Source organism: Hibiscus syriacus, unplaced genomic scaffold (assembly GCF_006381635.1).
Source record: "Hibiscus syriacus cultivar Baekdansim isolate YM2019G1 unplaced genomic scaffold, ASM638163v2 tig00110704_pilon, whole genome shotgun sequence".
Lineage (NCBI taxonomy): Eukaryota > Viridiplantae > Streptophyta > Magnoliopsida > Malvales > Malvaceae > Hibiscus > Hibiscus syriacus.
In genome coordinates, this window is record NW_024062830.1 from 197,695 (window position 1) to 219,587 (window position 21,893).

General features: G+C 32.8%; 2 protein-coding genes and 1 pseudogene across 2 annotated transcripts; all 3 read right to left on the bottom strand.

Moving 5' to 3' along the window:
• Positions 1–227: 227 nt before the first annotated feature.
• LOC120138666 (60S acidic ribosomal protein P0) lies at positions 228–2,153 on the bottom strand. Its single transcript, XM_039154089.1, has 5 exons — positions 1,768–2,153; positions 1,596–1,664; positions 1,014–1,112; positions 523–915; positions 228–443 (listed from the first exon to the last, which is right to left on the bottom strand). Exons 1-5 carry the CDS (start codon positions 2,023–2,025, stop codon positions 300–302), a joined length of 963 nt encoding a protein of 320 aa, XP_039010020.1. The 5' UTR covers positions 2,026–2,153; the 3' UTR covers positions 228–299.
• Positions 2,154–3,992: 1,839 nt separating this feature from the next.
• LOC120138629 (peptidyl-prolyl cis-trans isomerase FKBP13, chloroplastic-like) lies at positions 3,993–10,245 on the bottom strand. Its single transcript, XM_039154060.1, has 6 exons — positions 10,024–10,245; positions 7,344–7,580; positions 7,147–7,239; positions 5,397–5,457; positions 5,252–5,320; positions 3,993–4,184 (listed from the first exon to the last, which is right to left on the bottom strand). The coding sequence occupies exons 1-6, from the start codon at positions 10,243–10,245 to the stop codon at positions 4,123–4,125; spliced, it is 744 nt and encodes a 247-aa protein (XP_039009991.1). The 3' UTR covers positions 3,993–4,122.
• A 1,152-nt stretch (positions 10,246–11,397) lies between these two features.
• Positions 11,398–15,724, bottom strand: LOC120138667 (annotated as a pseudogene).
• Positions 15,725–21,893: the final 6,169 nt, after the last annotated feature.

Here is a 21,893-nt window from a genome sequence, read left to right on the forward strand (position 1 = left end):
GCTTAGAGCCCTCCATTAACCATTGACAATAGTAGAAAGCAAAGATCAAACCCACACATCTAACCTCGAGAAGATAAAAAAGAAACCGAAAGTACAAAACTCCAATCAAACAAATTTAAAATACATCAAATAAAAACTGGGAAATATATATAGAAATAACAAAACGACCAAATTATACTTTGAAATTCAACAATCTTGGAGAAATGAAAGAACATAAAAAAGAAACTGAGAAATAATCCAAGCTGATGATCAAAAACTGTCTTGTAATCCTCTATCTTGATGCTTAATACAAATCAAATTTAGTCAAAGAGACTGAATCCCATATCATCGTCCGACTCTTCTTCAGGTTCGGGTTTCTTCTCATCCTCGGCAGCGGCAGCAGCAGGAGCAGCACCAGCAGCAGCGGCAACGGGTGCGGCAGCAATGGCAAACTTACTTGGATCCTGGAAGCAATGAACATAATTTTAGCTAACATTGGGAAGCCAAAAAGAAAATGTTCGAATAAAAGCATAGTTTTCTTACAGCCAAGTACTCCTTCACTTTATCGGCTTGAGGGAAGGAATACTCTGTTGCGACTGCAACAGCCAACACATTCTTGTAGGCATTGATGAACATGTGTGGTGCAGCAGAAAGGGTTGGGTACGAGATGGCCAGAGACAAAGCCGTAACCATTGAGACACCAGTAGCAAATTTCTCAATCAGGTCATCCTCAGTGAGATCCAGCACCTCGGGGCTAAACACTGATCCATTGTCGTAAACAGACAAGACAATAAGACCATACGAGAATGGCCTGATTCCAAGCTTGGCAAGAAGGGCTGCCTCAGAAGAGCCAACCTTCTCACCCTTCTTGATAAGCTCCACGGGAGTGATAATTTCAACAGTACCCTTGTTAATCTTGGTTGGAATATTGAGCACCTAAAACGTAACAGTAGTTAAGAATCGTGCAAAGACTCGGATAAAGAGCACCCAAAACCAGATAAAAACAAACATTACTGCCAGAAAAATAGAATTACCTGGAAGAAAGAGGTCTGGGAAGGGTCAAGACCGGTGTTGCCTGGTGGGACAACAACATCAATGGGAGCAACCAGACCGACACGAGCCGGAGCTCCAACCTGTTATTAAGAAAATATGATATTAAAACAAACTTACAAAAGCAAGAGCAAGAAACAACATTAAATCAAGTGAAACTAAACTTTACAACAACCAGAAAATCACAATAGTATCATTTGAATTTCAAAACACACCAAAAGAACACAGATTAGCACAACAAGATTGATACCTGGTTTATCAATCAAAATAAGCTTAAACAGTCTATCCTTAAATGCAATGAAAGGAGTTACCATTTACCAAAAGTAAGTACATCAAGGAACCACCCTCTATTCAGTCAAATTTCTAAAAATTCAATATTTTTTCATCAAGAAAGAATATAAAAACAATTTCCCATTTCATTTGGCTAACTACACTAAATTATTGATATGAGTGAACTAAAATACACAAGTATACTTGCTATTAATCATGCAAAACCCGAATACTTCAATATTCCATTAACTACAGAAACTCAAAGAATTGACAGAATAATTCTAAAATCAAACCACCTTGTACTTGGCCACTTCCTCACTGACTTCCTTCAAATCACCCTTAGTGAAGATCAAACCCACATTTCCCTTTATTCCAAAATAACCAAAGAAAAGTGTTACTTAAACTTAATCATCAAGCACAACAGATCTCAAACCATATACATAAAAAAGTTCCAAACTTTCAAATCACCTGAAGCAAAGGGATGAGATTAAGGAAGGCCTGGTTTCCTGTCTTCTCAGCATGCATCCTAATGGACCTTTTCATCATAGTGTTCTTACCCATTAGAACAATTGAGTCGCCTCGGAGACCCTTGCGGATGTTCTGGAGCTGGTTCGAGCCCACGTTGTCGGCTGCCGCGATTAAGATCTGGGTGTACTCGTCTAAGAGCTGGCATAGCTTCGCGTCGTACGCGATTTTTTTCTCGGCCTTGGAGGGTTTCGCTACCATTTTTAGGGGTTAAAAAGGATTTTACAAAGGGAAAATGGAGGACCAAGACGATGCCGGATGGTCGGTCAAGGTGGACAGCTAAGACGGCGCCGTCTCTTTAACCTCTGCTTCTACGATAGTGCAAAATGAGGATTTAGGGTTACAGTATGGACTTATATAGTAGGAGAGGAGATGAAAGGGGAATTAGGGTTTTTGTGATTTCCTTTGATTGAACGGTTGAGATTTGTTCCGAATATTTTCTATGGTGGGAATTGGTTTGAATTTGAGTTTTAGGTTTTTACTTAATTAAGAAAGGCTAAAGTACACAAATGCAAATAATTCGGAAAAAACAACCCAATAATACAAGCGGGTAAATTATTTAGCCCAGTGATTCAAAAATAATTTTGAGATCTATGGTATTTACGATAATGTTTGTATAACTCGTCACGCTTACATGACGATTTTCATAAAAATATATTTAAAATTAGAATTTGTCATATGATATGAAATAAAATTGTACGAAACACTATAATAAATACCGTAGATCTGAAAATAAATTTTGAGTTGTCCTATTGAGTTAAGTAATTCGTCCGCTTGGATTTTTAGGCTAATTTTTCCAAAAAATTATTTATAAGGTATTGCTTTATTGAGTATTTCAATTATTAAAAATTATAAAACTGTCTCTTAATTGTAGGATATTACTTTGTTACGTCTCCAACTATCAAAAGTTATAAAATGATCACTCAACTATTCATATGTTCCAAATTCATTTTTTTCCATTAAAAAATTAATGGTCATCTGAGTTTGACGTTAACATGTTAACTAATATATAATAGAATTTGATCTTAAAACCGTTTGAGTTATATTTTGTGGATCAACTTTCCGTTTATATTACGTCATCGAGTCAAATGCTTGAAAATAATAGTGATGGTAGTAGGTATTATTAAAATGTAATTCTATCATATCTCAATTAATAGTTTAACGTCCAACTCATACGATCGTCAATTATTTAATGGAAAAGTATGAATTTAGAATATATAAATAGTAAAATAATCATTTTGTAACTTTTAATAGTAAGAGATTAAACAAAACAATACTCTATATAGTCAAAGGACTATTTTATAACTTTTAACAATTAGGTGATTGAATAAAATAGTATCTTATAATCAATGAATCATTTGTACACTTTACCCATCAAGAAAATGGTCTTGGTTTAGTATCTCTACCCCGTTCTGTAGCCATTGATATTAAATAGCTAACCCTATTCCCATATTAAATGAAATAAGAAGAAGGTAAGATAGTAGATTGACCCCAAACGTTCGATTGAGAGCAACTTCTGTGGAAGACCTCCAACAATTATGAATTGCCAACCGTGAGACTCGATACTACGACCTCAAGGTTAAGAACCTTACACTCTACCAACTGAGCTGGACATGCAATTCTGATATTAAATTTATTAATAGACTAATATAGATTATTATAAAAGGTCACGAATTTCTCAACTAGTCCACATCATCCCGGCCTTAGCCCATATACTATATATCGGCCTCTGCACGGAAGGTGAATTCGTAAACGGTCAGATCTCTTCATTTGCTAGTAAATGTTTACGCCGTCCGACCTCTGCTCGGACTAATATCATAACAGTGTAATTATATGGATAGAATGCAGCCGAGATACGGGTGTTCGCAGTTGGATTCGGATTGGGAGGTTGGGCAAGCATGACGAATTTCATCAACCAAGTCAACACATTCGGACTCTTCGCCAAGTGCTACCAGTGTCCCTCTTCATCATCATCAAAACATCACTGAATCAAGAACTTCGATTCAAGCTCATCCCCCTTCTTTTTTGTTTGTTTACAGTTCAACCACAGTGCATTGCACCTCCGTAGCTTGCTCTACAAGTAATCAATGATTATGAAGGGTTTTTCATGGTACATCAATATATTCAATTGATCTCTGTCGAAAGTTCTTGACTGGTCAAGATTAAATTGTGTCATCAATGATTTCATTTAATCCATAATTTAAAAAATATATATATATCAAAAACCTAAAACAAAGTGAATGTAGTTTCCTGTAAAAATTCCCATTATTCACAAAGAGGAAGCTTCCATGCTGTTTTTCATGCTTTGCCAATGAATTCCACATCAAATAGAACTGAATCTGGGGGTTTAATACATGAACCTGCAACACATCCAATATATATATTTATATGAGAGAAAAATACTAAAGATTAACAATAAGAGCAGTAAATTTTGTACGTTGTCCGATGCTGAGTTTTGTTTGGATCTAATCCACTTTCCGACTGATCTTAAGATCAAACTCGGGTCAATAATAAAAGGGTATTCTTTCAAGAGAACAGAGGTAAATTTATTCTTCTTAACAATATAATTTTTTTTTTATAAGAATTGGATGTCTCGTTAAAAAACCCCTTCATAATTGTCAATATACCATAAGGGTGCGTTTGGTTCACGGAATATAAGATTACCAGTGGGAATAAAAGATTACCAGGGAATATGATTACTGGGAATGTTGTATTTTGTGTTTGGTTGGTTTAGCAGGAATGTAAGATTACGTGTTTGGTTAAAGGAATAAAAGATTATTCGAATGTATATTTGACCAAATTATCCTTATTATATATTTGTATAATATTACAAATTATAAAATATTTATATATTTTCTTTAAAAAATTAAATTCATAATATTATATAATTTTTTTACAAAATTAAAAATATAAAAAAGGTTAATGAAAGGGTAAATTTTTTTTAATCCTTGAACTTCATATAAAATTTTAATTTAGAATTTTTTTGTAAATCTAAATAATTTAAGGATAAATTTGTAATTTAACATTCGTAGAATTTTTATTATTCAATGATAGAAGAATGATATTTTTGAAAAAAAATAAAATTTAAGGACATTTTAGTCCAAAACGCCGGTAATGTTACAATACCTAAGGGAAGGGAGGTAATGACATTCCCGGTAATATACCCCAAAAAATCTACTATTGGTAATAAAACATTACCGGGAATGAGATTCCCAGCCAACCAAACATGGGAATGTGGGATTTCCATCCCATGAGAATCTCACAATCCTTGAACCAAACACCCCCTAAAGGTAACCGATATAACTCAACAAATAAAAATAGGTTGAGTAATATAGTTATAAGTTGAAGATTTGAATACTAACGTCTTAGAATGCAAACTCTTTTGTATGGAAATAAGAAGTGCAGAAAGCTCTCTATAGTTGCTTACCTCCTTTACAGCCGGCACCTCTCATACCATATCCAAGCTCCGGAGGAAGCCGTAATGTTCGTTTTCCCCCTACATTATGATAAAAGAAATTAAATTACTATTGATTTAGAATAGTGAATTAAGAATTAAGATTTCTATCTCTTACCAGCAAGCATGGGAGGAACTCCATCACCACCTAAAATACCCTGGTCCCAGCCTTTGATCACCTGCGGCAATTCCTATTAAATATCTTTTATTTTCTATGCTCGGAAAATAATTTATTAGAATTAAAAAGACGATATCGAAACATAATACCAGCAAAAGACAACCGAGTACAATCTCATAAGCATCAAATTGAATATCGAACAGAACACTAACTCCCGAAGAAACAAACAGGCAAAATCACGAGACATAACATATAAAAAGCAATGCATTTCACATCCTTGTCATCCCTGCAATAACCAGGGCAAGTGCAACAACCAATACCAACATGTATCAGAAGCACACCTCCACTATCAAGTCTTAAGTCCATGCAAAAAACCGATTGAACCTGTTAGTTTCGGCTTTATCGAGAGCATCGGCAAATCCGTTTGCTTCCCTGAAAATATGAGTGACAGTCACCTCTTTAATTTCACCGAGCAAACCATCATTGTACCATGAAGCAGTTGCCAAAGAACAACCAATGAACAGATGATCAATGGTCTCAAGGGAATTATTACACCATGGACACAACATTGAGCATCATCAATAGGCCGCCCTCATCAATAAGCAGATCTCCCTTGAGACGCAGTAAACAGAAACTGGAAATCATTGTTCAGCCATACCCTCAGAATGAACTGATCAGAGACATCTTCAAGTTTCGGTCTTGTACAAGTAACATATCCGCTTTGGATGTTCTTAAAAGTTTACTTACAGTTTTAGTTTTTACAGTACTACTTAACCATGCGCATTCCACATAATTAGCTTCATGCTCACAGGATGTAGATCCCACATTTCACAATGACACACGCCCCTTCAACAGCCTTACCAAACTGTCACTGGCCCTCTAGTCTTCTATCCAATTCAATATTTACAAGATCCTCTATGAATAAATCATCGAAACCATTTGAAAGAAAACCAATGCTCTTACCTAAGCTCCATGCTTTTTATGACTCCTTTAGGATCACTTGTTTACTATTTTGGAAGTGCGAATCCGAGGGAGATCTGCTCGAAAATCTTTTTAGTCATGGTTTACTATTCTCTACATTCTTTAAGTTTCGTCCTCTCTGTTTATTGAAAATTTTCAAAGGGAGGCCATAATCATCAACCAAGTCACTCTGCCACTCATGTAGTATTCATCAGACCATACCCCAACTTCTTTAAACCAATTGCTTAACCACACCCATATTAGTGACTTCACCGCTTCCATCTTTTCTTCATCATCGAAAACAATGGAAATTAAAATTTCCAGTGATCTTTTTGACGTCGATGTCGAAGCCCCTTCCCAACGTGAACTATTCTCGACAACTCCATGGATTCTTATCAGACTCTTCATCACGGCATCAAATTGGGAAACCTTTACTTCATCACTGTCAAGCACCTTTACTTCATCACACATCAGCTACACTAGAGAAACTTGCAAAACCAAATCTTTGCCCGTCTTTGTTCTTCTTTTGAGGTATAATCGATTCAATAACTTCAACATAAGATTCGAATATTGTCCACAGACCCTACCATTGCACCCTTGTCATTCCGAACGAAAACTGCAGCACACTTCGCCGCCATCCAGGAAGAATTGTTGCTCGTAACTACTTTTTTATTTTAGTACTTCAACAGTATCATTTAGCTCATAACTGATTTCGACATAAAGCTACTAGAATCTTCAAATTGAAAGAAAAAGCGTAAAACAAGTGAAATAAGAGAAGAATTGGAAGTACCCCACCGACACCTACTCGGAATGTAAGAGGCTTCCCACGGTTATAGCTGCTATCAAACACTTTCCCATTCTCCAATCTCCCTACATAATGTGCCTGTTTCATTCACATACACATATAGATTTGAACAATCATCCTTTCATACTCATTCACAGTTGAAAATTGTTGAAATTTATTGAAACGAATAATTGTTCACTAACCTTTATCAGCTGCCTTTTAACAGCCTCAGGGCCTTTCCCCACAACTTTATCACAGAATGCCAAACCTGAACGGCTAACAGTCAATTCACAAGCCACCGTGGCTGCATCAATGGCCGCAACACTGGGACCGGGCTGTGGCAGAAACTGCAACAAAACATTATCAATCCCAACACATAAACCGATACCAATTCCTTCTCTTCTCTTCAACAGCACCTTGTTGGAATTCTCATTTTGTTGCTAAAAAATGTCTATGGAACCCAACTTTGGGTTCCTTTTTGAGCATCTAATTACTGGGTTTAGTGTGTTTTTATTGGGGTTCTGGGGTTGGGGATTTTGGGGATGTAAGTTCCTGCTGAGAATGGCAGTGACTTCATCTTCTCACTGGCCACAACTTCTTTGTCTGGGGATAATAGGGATAAGCTTATAGCACAGTTGTCGAGAGAAGTTAAAGACGTAGAATTTTCCAATTAAGGGATGTGGATAATAAGAAATTACTGCTATCTAAATGGATCTAACGATTAAAGTTATATTGAATTACTGATTGGGTTTTAAATTATTTCGATTTTAAGTTATAAATAAGGGTAAATTATACAAATAATTTCTCAATTATAAGATATCATTTTATTGAGTGACCTGATGATTATTAAAAGTTGTAAAATGATTTTCGAATATAATGCATTATTTTGTTGAGCCTCCTGATTATTAAAAATTACAAAATGATCACTTATCTATCAATTGTGTTCCATACTCGTTAAAGTCAAACTGACTGAGATTAAAAGATTAAAGATAATCTAAGCTAGACGTTATCTTACTGATTGAGATATGATAAAATATGATATTAAAATCTCAAACGACTGTCATATATCAGACAGCATGTTAAAGTCCGACTCATATGACTGTTAATTTTTTAACAAAAAAGGACAAGTTTGGAACATAATGAATAATTTGACCATTTTGTAACTTTTAATAGCCGAAAGACTCAACAAAACAATGTCATATAGTCGAGAGATCATTTTATAACTTTTAATGATCAAGAGACTCATAGTATCCTATATTCGATAATTATTTTGAAACTTCATGGCCGACTCTTTCCTTTCAACTAGGCTAAGCCACAACAAAACAACTTCGCTAGTGTTCATGGTTTTCAGAACCGGACTGGTTAGCGAACCGGTCATACTACCGGTTCACTGGTTCAATCGGTCGAACCGGTCCGACCGGTCGGAAAAACCGGACGACGTCATAATTATTTAAAAAATTAAATAAAAATACCAAAAATATTTAATAAAAAATAATTTTTTATATCACAAGTCATATTCAAAGCAAGTCATAACATATATAAATTAAAAACCATAAAATCAAGTGAAACAAAATGATTCAAATTAACTACAACATAATATTTAAGGTAAAACATATTAAATAATAAATATAATTATATAACTATAATTAAAAAATAAATTTGGGGCTAAAAAAATCATAACAAAATGATATTGTTTGGTTTAATTTTTTTTAAAAAACAATCCCACATGGCTAAGAAACATAGAAGAGCATCTCAAAAGTCTAAAGAGTAAAAATATGAGAACAAAACAATCCCACATTGCTAAGAAACATAGAAGAGCATCACAACTAACTTCTATAAATAATAGATGTAATTTGGCATTCAAAATCATGGAGCCTTTTGGTGAGCATTGAGTGAACTATTCTTTCACTTCAATCAAGCTCGAATTTTAGGCTTCAATTGAGCTTCTAAATTTTTTTTAGTTCAAGCCTTTTTGAGTTCAAGTTTCAATATTATATTTCGAGTTCGAGTTGAACTTGATAATTTTTAACTTGTGAGTTTGAGTGGAGTTGAGCTTACTTTTAAAGTTTTCAAGTTCGAGTCGAGCTCAGCAATACTCGAGTTCGACTTGGCTCGTTTAACTAACGACGTTTGGTTTAATTTTTAAAAACAAAAAACAAAATTTTTGGTTTTTTCCCGGTTTTCAGTCAGTCCGGTTCGAACGGTTCAGTGGTTCTGGCTGGTTCACTAGTAGCGATTCAACCAGTTTAGATTAAACCGGACTAGGCAACGGTTCTCGATTGAACCGGTTGAACCGGCCGGTCCGATTTTCAAAACAGAGCTAGTGTTCCTTTGTTTGGTATTCTCCTACTTCGCCATCTTTGTTCTCACTCTCTTTTCTTTTCATCGCATGTCCGTTTCATGCTCTTCAAAGCATGTCATCATTTCATCAATCCAACAAAGTAAGGAGAAGCGCAGATCCAAATAGGCTAAAAGACGTGTGTTTTGCTAGAGATGGGGAAAACGTGATCAAAGTACAAAATCAAGATATATGTTTTATTTTGGGTGATGGATCATTTCTCAACTTCTTTTGGGGGAATCAAGCTTCTGGGTTCGAAAATATCTGCTCCTTTAAGGCAAACTCTTACTTAGTGTTCTATGGTTTGGGTTGTGTTCTTCAACAGGTCACTATGTCAGTTTTCTATGTCTTATTCAGCTGTTCACTGTGTTAGTTTTCCGTTTGCGTTTCAGTAGTTCAGTTTGTTCTGGATCTTTGTGGGGATCATTTCTTTCAATCCTAGAAGAAACAAGAAATTGAGTTCATTCTGATGAAGCCAGATTGCTTCTGGATGTGCAGTGTGCTTCGGTGGTTCTGGAGTAATGTTATGTTTCTTTTAATGGTACGGTTTTTCCTTCTATTCTCTTTCGGTGGTTCATGAAGAAGAAAGAGTGTTCATTGGATGGCTCTTTGGCCGGTGGTGGAGTGGTGAATTCAGCAGTAGACGGTGATAAGAGGTTTTCTTGGTTGCAGTTATTGGTTTCGAGGTTGTCCTTAATGTAGAATGTTTCAATGTTACACATAGTAAGAGGTGTGAAGTTGGGTTTCTGACATGCAGATTCCCGCATGTTGATCTTTTTGGTGGATTTAAGGTGGTTGTCGGGTGATTGTTAACTCTTTTGATGCTTCAAGGATTTTTTATTGGTTTAGGGTGAGCATGGTATGGGCATTAGAGTGGAGGAGGGAGTGGTGAGTAAGTGGAAGTATGGGTGGTTTTGTTTGGTTGTAGTGCTAGCATGGGAGGCATGGGTGGTGCTCCCACTTTTGGCAAAAAGCAACGTTATTTAATATGGTTTGAGCCAAGCTTAGTATGTTGGGTTTGTCCTGGTGTTTTAGTAGTGCCAATAGGTTCTTACCATTGGCTTTGTTGTTTGTGTATGTTACTCAGTGTGTTCTCTATGTATATTGTCGGCTTGCCTGTGTTCGTTATACTTGTCGGATTGGGGTTTGTGGTAGGGCGGGGGTTCAGTTTGAACCTTGTAATAGTGTTATGTGTATTTGTTCTTGACCACCTTAAGGTACACTCTTTTTCCTCCATTTAAGATTAGGGAGATTTTTTAATAAGGTTCTTGAGGTGGTGTACTTTGTTATCCTTCTTAATACAAAATATCCTCTTTCAAAAAAAAAGTTCAAAGTTTGAGTTTTTGTGATCAAATTATTAATTTCATTTTAGTGATTTAAGTGTTTGTATATTTTTATTTGACTCTACTACTAATTTTGTTGGCTAAATAGTTCAAACGAATATTATTTTGGGAGAAATATATGTGTTTGAAAATTAATTTGAGATCTAAATCATTTGTTACTGTGCATATAATCGTTAGAAAGGAATAAAAGCTAGGTTATTACACTTATGATCATTTAACCGTAGACATATTTTATACACTTGATTGACATTATTTTATCAATTTGATCTTATTTACAAAATTAAGTGATCAATATTTAAAATAAAATCTGTCTATAGTTAAATGATCATAAGTGTAATTAAGAGATCAATCATCAAAATAAAATATGTCTATAGTCAAATAATCATACGTGTAATGTAGAACTCCTCACGAAAGAATAAAAGTAAAGCTATCAAATTAAAGTTAATTTATTCAACTTTTTAGAATAAAAATCCAAACTTTTCGTGCAAACAAAAGGATGCGAGATTTTTTACTAACTTTTAATCTTTTTCCATTACAATGCATACATAAAGACGTACATATTGGTGAATCATTGACACAATTCAAAAGACTATACTTTTGTGTGTTTTAGCTGCAATTCTGTGTGAGAGACAATAAGCAGTAGACATGACAGTAATCATGGGATTAACACCAATGGCAGTCGGTAAAACACTTGCATCACAAACAAACAATCCTTCAGCTTCCCAACTCTCACCGTTTACATCCACAGCACCGAGATTTTCATTAATCCCCATCCTACAACTCCCCATTTGGTGTGCACTCGTGTGAACGTCCCAATTTATGCCACTAAACAATGGTCCGCTCGCCGGTGAAACCGAGTCCAAAAACTCCTCCAAATCGTCATCGCTAACCCCTTTGCATCTCATTCTTTGCCCGTCGCTTCGATGGGTCCCGACCTCAACCGGCCCGGCCGCTACTAAAACCCTCAATGACCGTCTCAACCCGGCTTGGATATTTTCTCGATCTAATGCGTTGAACTTGTACGTAATGCGTCCACCGGTGTGGATGGTCCCGGACCCTCGGTCCCGGACTATTGTTATCAAATGAGCAGTTCTTGAGAATTTTAGCATTCTTTGCTTGATGTCAAGACCAGAGACCCAAGGGCATAATGCAGTGTACTGTGCAGGCCCAATTGATGGAGTTTCGATAATGGCTTGCACTTTATTATCTGATCCCAACACTTTATGAACCGATGTGATGATCCCACCCTCAGTGGTTTTCCCTTGAAGGTCTGAATCCGTATTTGAATCTGAATCTGGAAAGTAACCCCATGCCATTGAAACCGGATGGAGATGAAGGTTTCGACCGATGTTCTGATTTTTAAGGCCGCTCGAATGCATCAAGAGAGGTGTCTGAAGTGCCCCACATGCTGAAATTGTTACTTTGGCTTCTATTCGCAGTTTCTTCGTGATATTTTGGTTTGATGATTCTGCAATAACACCCAAACACTTCATCTTCCTTGTACTTGCTGTCTTGTTTCGTTCCAAAATCAATCTACCTGCCTTGCAGGCTGTTAAAATGACCGTGCCATTGTTAACAGCATCGACCAGCCATGTTGTGTCTGTCCCTTTCTTCTCTCCTCTTCTGCAACCAAACCCGCACGATCCACAATAATGGTCGTCCGATGAATTTCTCGACACGTTTTCGATGTCGAGGCCGAGTTTTTGACACCCTTTACGGAGAACTCGATTCTGAAAACCTTCCTTCTTACAATCATCCGTAACACCAATTCTCTCACAAACAATATCCATGGCCGAAGCATACTCTTCGCTCCCGAAAACCGGGATTTTACAGTCGTCCGCCCATTCTCGAAGCACCGGTTCAGGTGTCTTTATACAAGCTGACCAGTTGATGGCTGTGCCACCACCCACGGTGGAGCCGGCGAGAACCAGTATCTGCGCATCGATACTAGGAAGACTACCACCCGCTTCGTATAGTTTCTCCATCGAAGGACCTTCGTAGGGGGAATAATCCGCCGGACCGAAATAGTTTCCTTTCTCTAAAACGACCACCTTCAGGCCAGAACTAGCCAGCACTGCCGCCGCAACACCACCGCCGCATCCCGAGCCGATTATTACGGCGTCGCATTTGATTTCAATGACGTTTTTCTTGGGATCTTCTATGACTTGAAGGCCTTTATTTATTAGTGATTTATAAAGATCAGTGGAGTCCTTTGCATGCATTGTCTCAACCATTCCTTTCTGAAGAGGTCTCTCGTTTGCAACATTCTCAACTTTGTCTACATTGTACCCAATATAGCTCCCCATGCTGGGTTTTCACCATCTTCATCAACCTGAGGATCAAATTGTTAACAAGGAAAATTATAATCCTGAACTCGAATACGAGTGTCAGATACAAATATATTAACTTTTTAATATTTATTTTAAAAAAATCTTTAGATATTACAGTCTTATATTCATATTCAAATATGCATAAAATTGGATCAAAACCCTTTAAATTTGAATCAAATATCCATCACTACTTATCATATCTTCCCCAAATTAAAGCTTAACTACAATTGGAAACTATCTTTAAAAAACAATTATATTATAAAGGTGAAGGGGTTAAATTCTATAAAATAAAAGTAAAATGATTAATTTTATAGATAATTGTTGTTTTATTCTTTTATAGATAATTTCCGATTGTAGTTAAACTTTAATTCAGAGAAGAGATTACAACCAGCTCCTATACAAAAATAATGTATACGTCTCTTATTTTATAATAATTTAATAAATTTAATAATTTTTAAAAAACTAAATGATCAAAAATGTATTTGAATATTTTTTAAGGATCTCCTATGTACTTTACCTTATTCTGAGAGTTTAAACTCTTAAAATTAAAAACATGACTGAATTATGGTGTGCAAAGAGTATAGGAAATACCAGCATATTTTAACCAATTATAAATATAATTCCAGTAAGATACGGACCCAAAATTTCATATCAGGAGATAAACATCTAAAATTTTAAAAAAAAATCTTATAAAATTATAAGAGGAAAAATATTTTTTTTAATAAAAATACATGAAATAATTTAAATATATATAATAATTCTAAATTTTCAAGGGAATACTATCTGGGTCATCTTTTTAATTTATCTTTATTCCAGCTAATTTTTGTAATGATCCTCACCTAACCTAGATGTAAATGGGCATGCATGCACCATTTTATTAGTTGAACTCACAATTTTTTAATTAAAATACTAGTTTTTCTATAAATTAAAAACAAAGGTCGGCCCAACCCGACGTCATATCCAAATAAAGAAATCTTCTAGTGCAAAAGGTTTGGCTCATATAATCAACCTATTTATCAATTAAAATGTTAATAAATTGATTTCATATTTATAATTTATATATTTGGTAAAATAGTCACTTTGGTCCCTATTATTTTTTGAAGTACTTTGATTCCGACAATTCATTTTGAGGCAGAATATTTCTTGGCTAGATAGAAATCGTTAGTTGATTAATGATCAACGTTTATCGTTAATGTGACAAGTCTTATATATCCAAAGTAATAACGTGATATTTATAATGTCATTACTTATGTATATGTGACATGTTTTATGTCATCGTTTACTTATATGTGGCATAAACCATATCATCACTTTAAACACATAGCATGTGTCATATCATCACTTATGTACAAATTATATGGATCACATCATCATTTATATATACAAAAGACTTGTCACGTCAGCAAAAAGTGTCGATCGTTATTCAATTAACAAATCTCATCCAACTAGAGACTATTTTATCTCATCTAACTAGAAATCATTTTACTCCGAAATGAAATATTATACATAAAATACTTAAAAGAAAAAATAGATAAAAATTAAATTGATTATTTTATCAAGTGTTAAGAATAATTTTTAGAGTTTTATTTAAAACCGAATCAGGTAAAGAAAGTCATAAATTTGACTACAAATAATAAAAAAAGAATATAATTGATTAAATAAATAGTAAATTACCCTAGAGAAAATGTTCATCTTTATTCAATTAACTATTTTCTTAGAGATTATTTTATCTTGAAATTGTGTAAAGTTATTACAAAAATAGATTAAATGATGACTTTATCCAGCATTAGAGATATTTTTATAATATTAAGCCTTTCTTTAGAACCGAATCATGTAAAGAAAGTCATAAATTTGACTAGAAATAATAAAGAAAAAAAGTGAGTATAATTGATTAAATAAATAGTAAATTACCCTAGAGAAAAGAGTGAAAAGGATGACGACTTTGAAGTAGACGAAAGCAATCCTAATAGGAGTGAAGATGTTGTGCTTAAACCAGGCTTGCAAAACTTGCTCTCTTCTGCCTAATGGGATGCTCGAGAACCGATTGACGTAAGGCCATTTGCCCCCCAAACTATGCCTTCCACAAAGCAACAAACTCCCCACTCTGGTCGACAGCAGCAGCAGCACAATTCTCACCAGCGTCAAACACTCGATGAATGTTCTTTTCCATAGCATCTCTGCTGCCTGCCAAATCACAAATAGATGTTAAATAATTGAACAATTACACACTCAGTCCCTCTCTAAATCTGACTCGAAACACTTGAACGTGTTATGATCATAACTGTGCTTTTAGAAAAATAAACTTGTTTTACCTCGTCTGGAATTGGGGACTCAGAGGCAGAAGTTTCCATGAAAAACGGAACAGCTTTGTTTGTTGTCTGGTTTTCTTGTGTTTCAAAACGACAGGAAGAAGTTGAGAAAGAAGGGAACAAAACTTCAGCTATGGCGGCCAGAGTGTGGACCTCGGTTGAAGAAAACCCATGATCGTATTTCCTTTCATCCCCTTTCCCACCTTTCAAAAACGCCTTCCCAGACTTTCTTCCCATTTCTCTCCTTTATTCTCTCTTTCTCTTTGGTTTAGGAGGTTTTCTTTCTTATTGTTTGACCCTTTATATAGTGGAAAGTGAAACATGGATGATACTCATTGGGGGCGTTTAATTAATTCCATTAACAACTCCAACTTACTCTTATATATATAAAAAAGGTGTGATTCAATAACACAACGTAATTTTTTTTAGTTTTATACTGATTTTTTTCATACAAATCTCTCTATTTATTATTGTTGGCTCCGATCATCCATTTTTATTCGTCTAACAATCTATAAAATATGTGAAACTTAATATTCGATGCACAACTAATATTTGATTCAATGATAAACTAATTCAGATATAATCCTACATAAGCCCATTATAAAGATTACTCTCTTAACCTATTTTTATTCATTCACATTGTGAAGATTCAAACTCTTGATATTTACTTGAAGGAATATTTATATTAATATAAAATAATATGGGGTCAATTATTAATATTTGTCCAATTCATTGGTGTCACGTGTGATCATTTAATTAAAAGATGACACGTAAATTATTAGCAAAAAGAGAGAAAATGATGTAAAAATTAAATATATATATATATATATATATTAATGTCGTTAACAGTCGATGACCAAAATAAAAAAAAAGTGTCGTTTTCTATGACTAAAATAAGAAAGAAACAATAGAAACAATAAATTGGTGGCTAATAGTGCAGTTTAACCTATTTTTTTTTATAACAATTGATGGTAAGGGACGAGATTTTATTTAAATATATTAAAGTCTGCATACAAATCAATAATGCTTCATTTTTAGTTAACATAACAATTAATGCTAGGTTTTCCTGTGAAAGAATTTTCACAAGAAAAGCAATTTGGTATCTACCAATCTGAGAGGAACAAAAATTAAAAATTTCAATGCATTTCTATATTTGTTAAGGTAGATGTCAAGTTGGTCCAATCACACAAATTGGGTAATTTTTGCTTTAAATTCATCCCACTTTGTTAGATGAATAGTTATGATGATGCAGAACAACCTGGTAGAAAATGAAAACAACCTCTCAAATTGATTGAACAAAAGGTCGGTAGTCTATTTACTCCCAAACTTATAATTAAATGTTGGATTATAGTAAAAGGTTGGTTAAACTAAAGAAAGTCAAACTGAGTCCATGATCACAGATTACGAGTTGGAGTTCGAGATAAAATTTTAAATTTATTTTACATCATTTTGATTTGGTTTAAGAACACAAAAGAAAACCTGTTCACATTAATCTTATAAAAAAAATTTGATGATATCTTATTAAGGAATACTTTAGAAGATAAATATATTTGTCAACGTGAATACACGATTAAACATGCTATTAAGAAATGAGATTGAGATGTGATATGGTTTCTTTAGTATCGTTAAATCAAATATTTTTCTTGTGTTAATTAATAACTATTTTTACTATTTATTTTACATTAAATAAGTGTTAAATTATAATTATACTAAATCTAGAATTCAACTGCTTGAATTGAAAATTGATTTTTACTTTATTTGATAAGATTATCATTAACCTTTGAGGGTTGAAGCTAAGAGATTTATGTTGAGAAATCGAGATAAAATAATAAAATTTTTGGTGGTCAAAGATTAAAAAAAACTCATGCTAAAAACTTAAATTAAAATAAATATTTGAAGAATTTAGGGCCAAAATAAAAATTTACCCCGCAACCATATAATATTTGGTTTCTTCGAATTTCTTAAATATCTATGTTTGACATTTATATTATATATAGGGTAAACTTCATGTTTAGTATATAAATTATTACTCTTGTTCTATTTTGGTAGTGATGTTGACATTTTACTTAAGGTAATGTAATGTCATCATTAGAAAAAATAAAAAATTCTACATCAGCGGTTCTATTAATTTTTTAATAGCATGATACCAAATTGAAACATAAACTAAATGTTAGGTATGGTATGAAAAAAATAAAATTTAGGTATCAAAATAGAACAATGATACTAATTTAGATACAAAACGTATAGTTTACCCTTTTATATATATATTTGAGTATTAAAATATCAATATGATTAAAATATATCCTTATTGAAAATACAGAGACGGAACCAAAGGGGCGGACAATGACCTTCCCCTCCCCCAAATGGCCAATTTGCGACTGAGTCAATTTAAATTTTATAAAAATTTCAATTTAACATAATGATAAAATTTCACTTTGTCCCCTCTAAATTGTAAGTTTATGGTTTAGCTCCTTTAGAAATTGTAACACATTAATGCAATGATTAAAAACACATTTTGATCCTTCGAATTTTTTTCATTTAATTCAAACTTCGTATATGTGAACAAATATCTTTTTCTAACACTCACCTTAAATTCGAATAACATAACTTGAAAGGTCAGTTCATGAATAGTTAGTGACGAATCCATAAATATTTTTTAGGGTAAACACATATATATTAATAATATAAAATTTTGATATAAGTGGACACAAATAAAATTTCAGGATGAACACAATCAATAAAATATATAATTATCTTAATAAAATTTAAATTTTAGGATAGACACTTAATCACCTTCGGGCCTTAGTAGATCCGAATGGTCACATTTATTTCTTGCTTGTTTTCTGTTACCCATTTTTACGGGGATGGTTACGATTTTACCCTTTTGTTGGTGCAATTCTCCGGGGATAGTTAACGTACCGTACTCGTTTTTGGTTTGCAGAAGCACCAATTTGGCAATATCGTTTCATTTATTCCATAACTAAAGAGTAAATGAGTTTTCATGAGACGAAACTTCTTTAACTCTACAATTAAGTATTCGACATCTTCAAGATTTTAATTGAATTATTGTGTAATATTTCGATATCCAAAATTAAATTATGATAAATATCTTACATTCTGTATAAGTTTCAAATAGTTTCTTTTATTCTCGAAGTGCTCTACGATATGATAATCATTCTATAAATATAATACTTAATTATTACAAATTATGTTGGACAATATACAATCAAAATCCCTCAACAAATATAATATTTCATATAGTTACAATAAAGAGTAATACGATGGCAATATACATTTAATATTGTATGCATTGTATTTGTTATGATTTTAACACATTTTTATAAAAACACTACTATAATTGAGAAATTAATGAGAAACTAAGAACAAATCTAATCCACATAGTTGTCAAATAAGTTGGATGGATCTTTTAACTATAAAAATATAGGTGATTTAGTTCTGTCAAAATTTAATTATTTCATCAATAATGGATGGACAATTAATATATATATATTAGTCAACGAACAAATCAAATCATAAATAATTTCCACATAGCATTTATAAGTCTAGATTTTCTTGTCTTGTTTTCAATATTCTGGAAATGACTAGAATAATCTTCAATGTTTTGAAACCCTATGTTATACAAATGCACATATCTATCCTATCTTTATAAATCACTTTGAGAATATATATTATTTAATCCACTTACGGAGTCGGTATTTATGAAGGATGTCATTTCTAAAAGAATTATATATATATATATATATATGGGGAAGGATCCAATTACATAATGTAAAACTTTTTAATTTTATACCTTTTTAGGATCGTTAGACTAGGGGAAAACAAAGGCTGAGATTAATAGTAGGAAATGTGAATATATTTAGTAAAAAAACAATGAGTTAACCTCAGTCTTTAATTTCCCCTCATCCAACGATCCTAAAAAGGTGTAAAACTAGAAATTTTACACTAGGTGTAAGTGAATCCTAACCCTATAAATAAAAACAAAAACAAATGGTACCATTGACTTTATATATTTAAGTAAATTTATATAATTTACTTATATATTATAATTTAAAATTCTCATATCGTGATTTAAAATTTCTAGTTCCACCCCTATTGAATCAAATTAATATTTAGGTTTTATGTCAAAATTTGCTCCCCAAACATCTATCAAAATTGTCATTTTGAGACATATTCTTTTTTTTTGGAACATTTTAACCTTAGCGCCTCATTTTATGGCAAAAATACTTCTAACGTTTGATTAAATAATTACTTTGACTTTTATTAATTTATTCTGAAATATTTTAACAATAAACATTTCATTTTAGGGCAAAAAGACTCTCATTATAGAACATTATCCGTTTGTTAACTAATGATTTTCATTCATAAATTGGTGTTTTTGCCTCAATATGAAACGATGAGGTAAAAATACTAAAAAAATATGAGTTAAAATAACTATTTTGATAAATATTAAAGGTTAATTTTGATATTATATCTAATATTTAACAATAAATATATTTAATGTTGAACTATTCTAAGATTTTTAAATCATTTTGCAAATGAAAGTGACTATACGATAATGTCAAAAAAATTAGATTATAATATCAGAATTTAAAAAGAAATGATATCAGTATTTTTTTAAATCCTATCAAATTTGTTTTAGGTTTGTCGGATTTGACTCGGCCCGTCAACGCATTTCACTAATTGGAAAATAATAAATAAAAATATCTATTTATAATAAATTAATAAAAAAAATATTTATATTATTTAATTTAAACGATAAATGCACTTGATGCATTTTATATGTTTGATCTGTCAATTGGCACCCAAGATATATAAAAAGATAATGTCAACTTGCTTAAGATTGGCTCATTCACGCTGGTAATGGCCATTTGGTGGCTGTGACGGCCAACAAAGATGAGACCTAAGTTTGAATTTCAACTTGGTTAGTTGTTTAATTTGTCTCCATGGTTAGAACAACGATGAGGTCTGCAAAATATATAAAATTTTGGTGTTTAAAAGTGGAGAGGAAATAGAAACTCAAGTTGATCACTTTGAAAAGTAAACTATTGTAGTGTACGATATATTGTGTTTCTATTTTAATCATTCGTCGTTAAAAAAATTAACGACGATGTTGATGTTATTTTTTTACTGTTAACACATCATTAATAATTGATTTTTTATGCTTATATTCGCTCATAAAATAATGATATATGTCAATAAAAAATGTCAATGCATAACCAATAAGCTGGGTATCATATTTGGTCAATTTCACCCAAACAAATATTTAACTTATAATTAGATTACACTACAAAATAAATAATTAAATTTGAATCACTTCAAGTTTGCTCGCAAGTTAGCTCATTGGCTATGCGTTTGCATCCATTGCCATAGAGCTTGGGATCAAATCACCTCAACAGTAAATTGAGAGCACTGTTTTTATTTAATCGATTAAAGTGGGCAGTTGAATCATTTAAAAAAATTAAAATATAAATTATTAATAATGATTAAAGTTTTAATATATATATAATATTATAAAATTAAGAAGAATATAATTTACAAAGATTATTTAAATAAAAAATAAAAGTGAAGAGTGCGAGTAAAATCTGTACTGATTTTATTGTACTAAAGGAGTTTGACTGTAAAATCTACTGAATGACATGTCTATCGTAGCCAATGGCGGTACAAGAATCTAAGTTTCAAAAAATTAAATTATTATTATGATAAAAATAAATCTAAACTCTACTCTTACGATTTATAAAAACATACGAGTAATCTTATGAGTACGAGAATCATGCGGATTTATTAGATATGAAATATCATATTGGATCGATGTTCGAACAAAATATGAGTACCTTCCCAAAATACAAATTTTAAATCAATTCTATATCCGAAGTCTATTAAAAAATAAAAATACTAAAATTACAAATAATTGTTCGGGTCAACAGGTTTAATTCAAATATTTTGGATTATAATTTGGTGAAATAGATCATAAAAACGGAATCAACATGTCAAAAAGCATTAGGTCCAATCTTTCAAGGTTAATAGAAAAAGTCATTACCGATCAAAGCCAAAGTCAATGATCAACTCGACTAGACCAATTCGATTCAAACAAAATTGGTTCGGTTCATAATGGTTTCCAAGTAATATACTAAGTCCATGCGTGCAACGACCACCAATACTCGAAAAATAATAAAAAATTCCACAAATTAAATTTTCAGCAATGCGACAGAAGTAAATTTTCACGAATAACCAAAGTTTTCTCTCATCTAAGATTCACAAGGACAATGTAGATGTTGAACCAAAGGTACCTGTCACTCAGAACGACATACTGGAATCGAAGACATCAACGATGTGGCTCATGGATGACTGAACCATGAGAGGAAAGATATTAGAGAGAGAGAGAGAGGGGAAAAGTGATATATTTCAGATATCC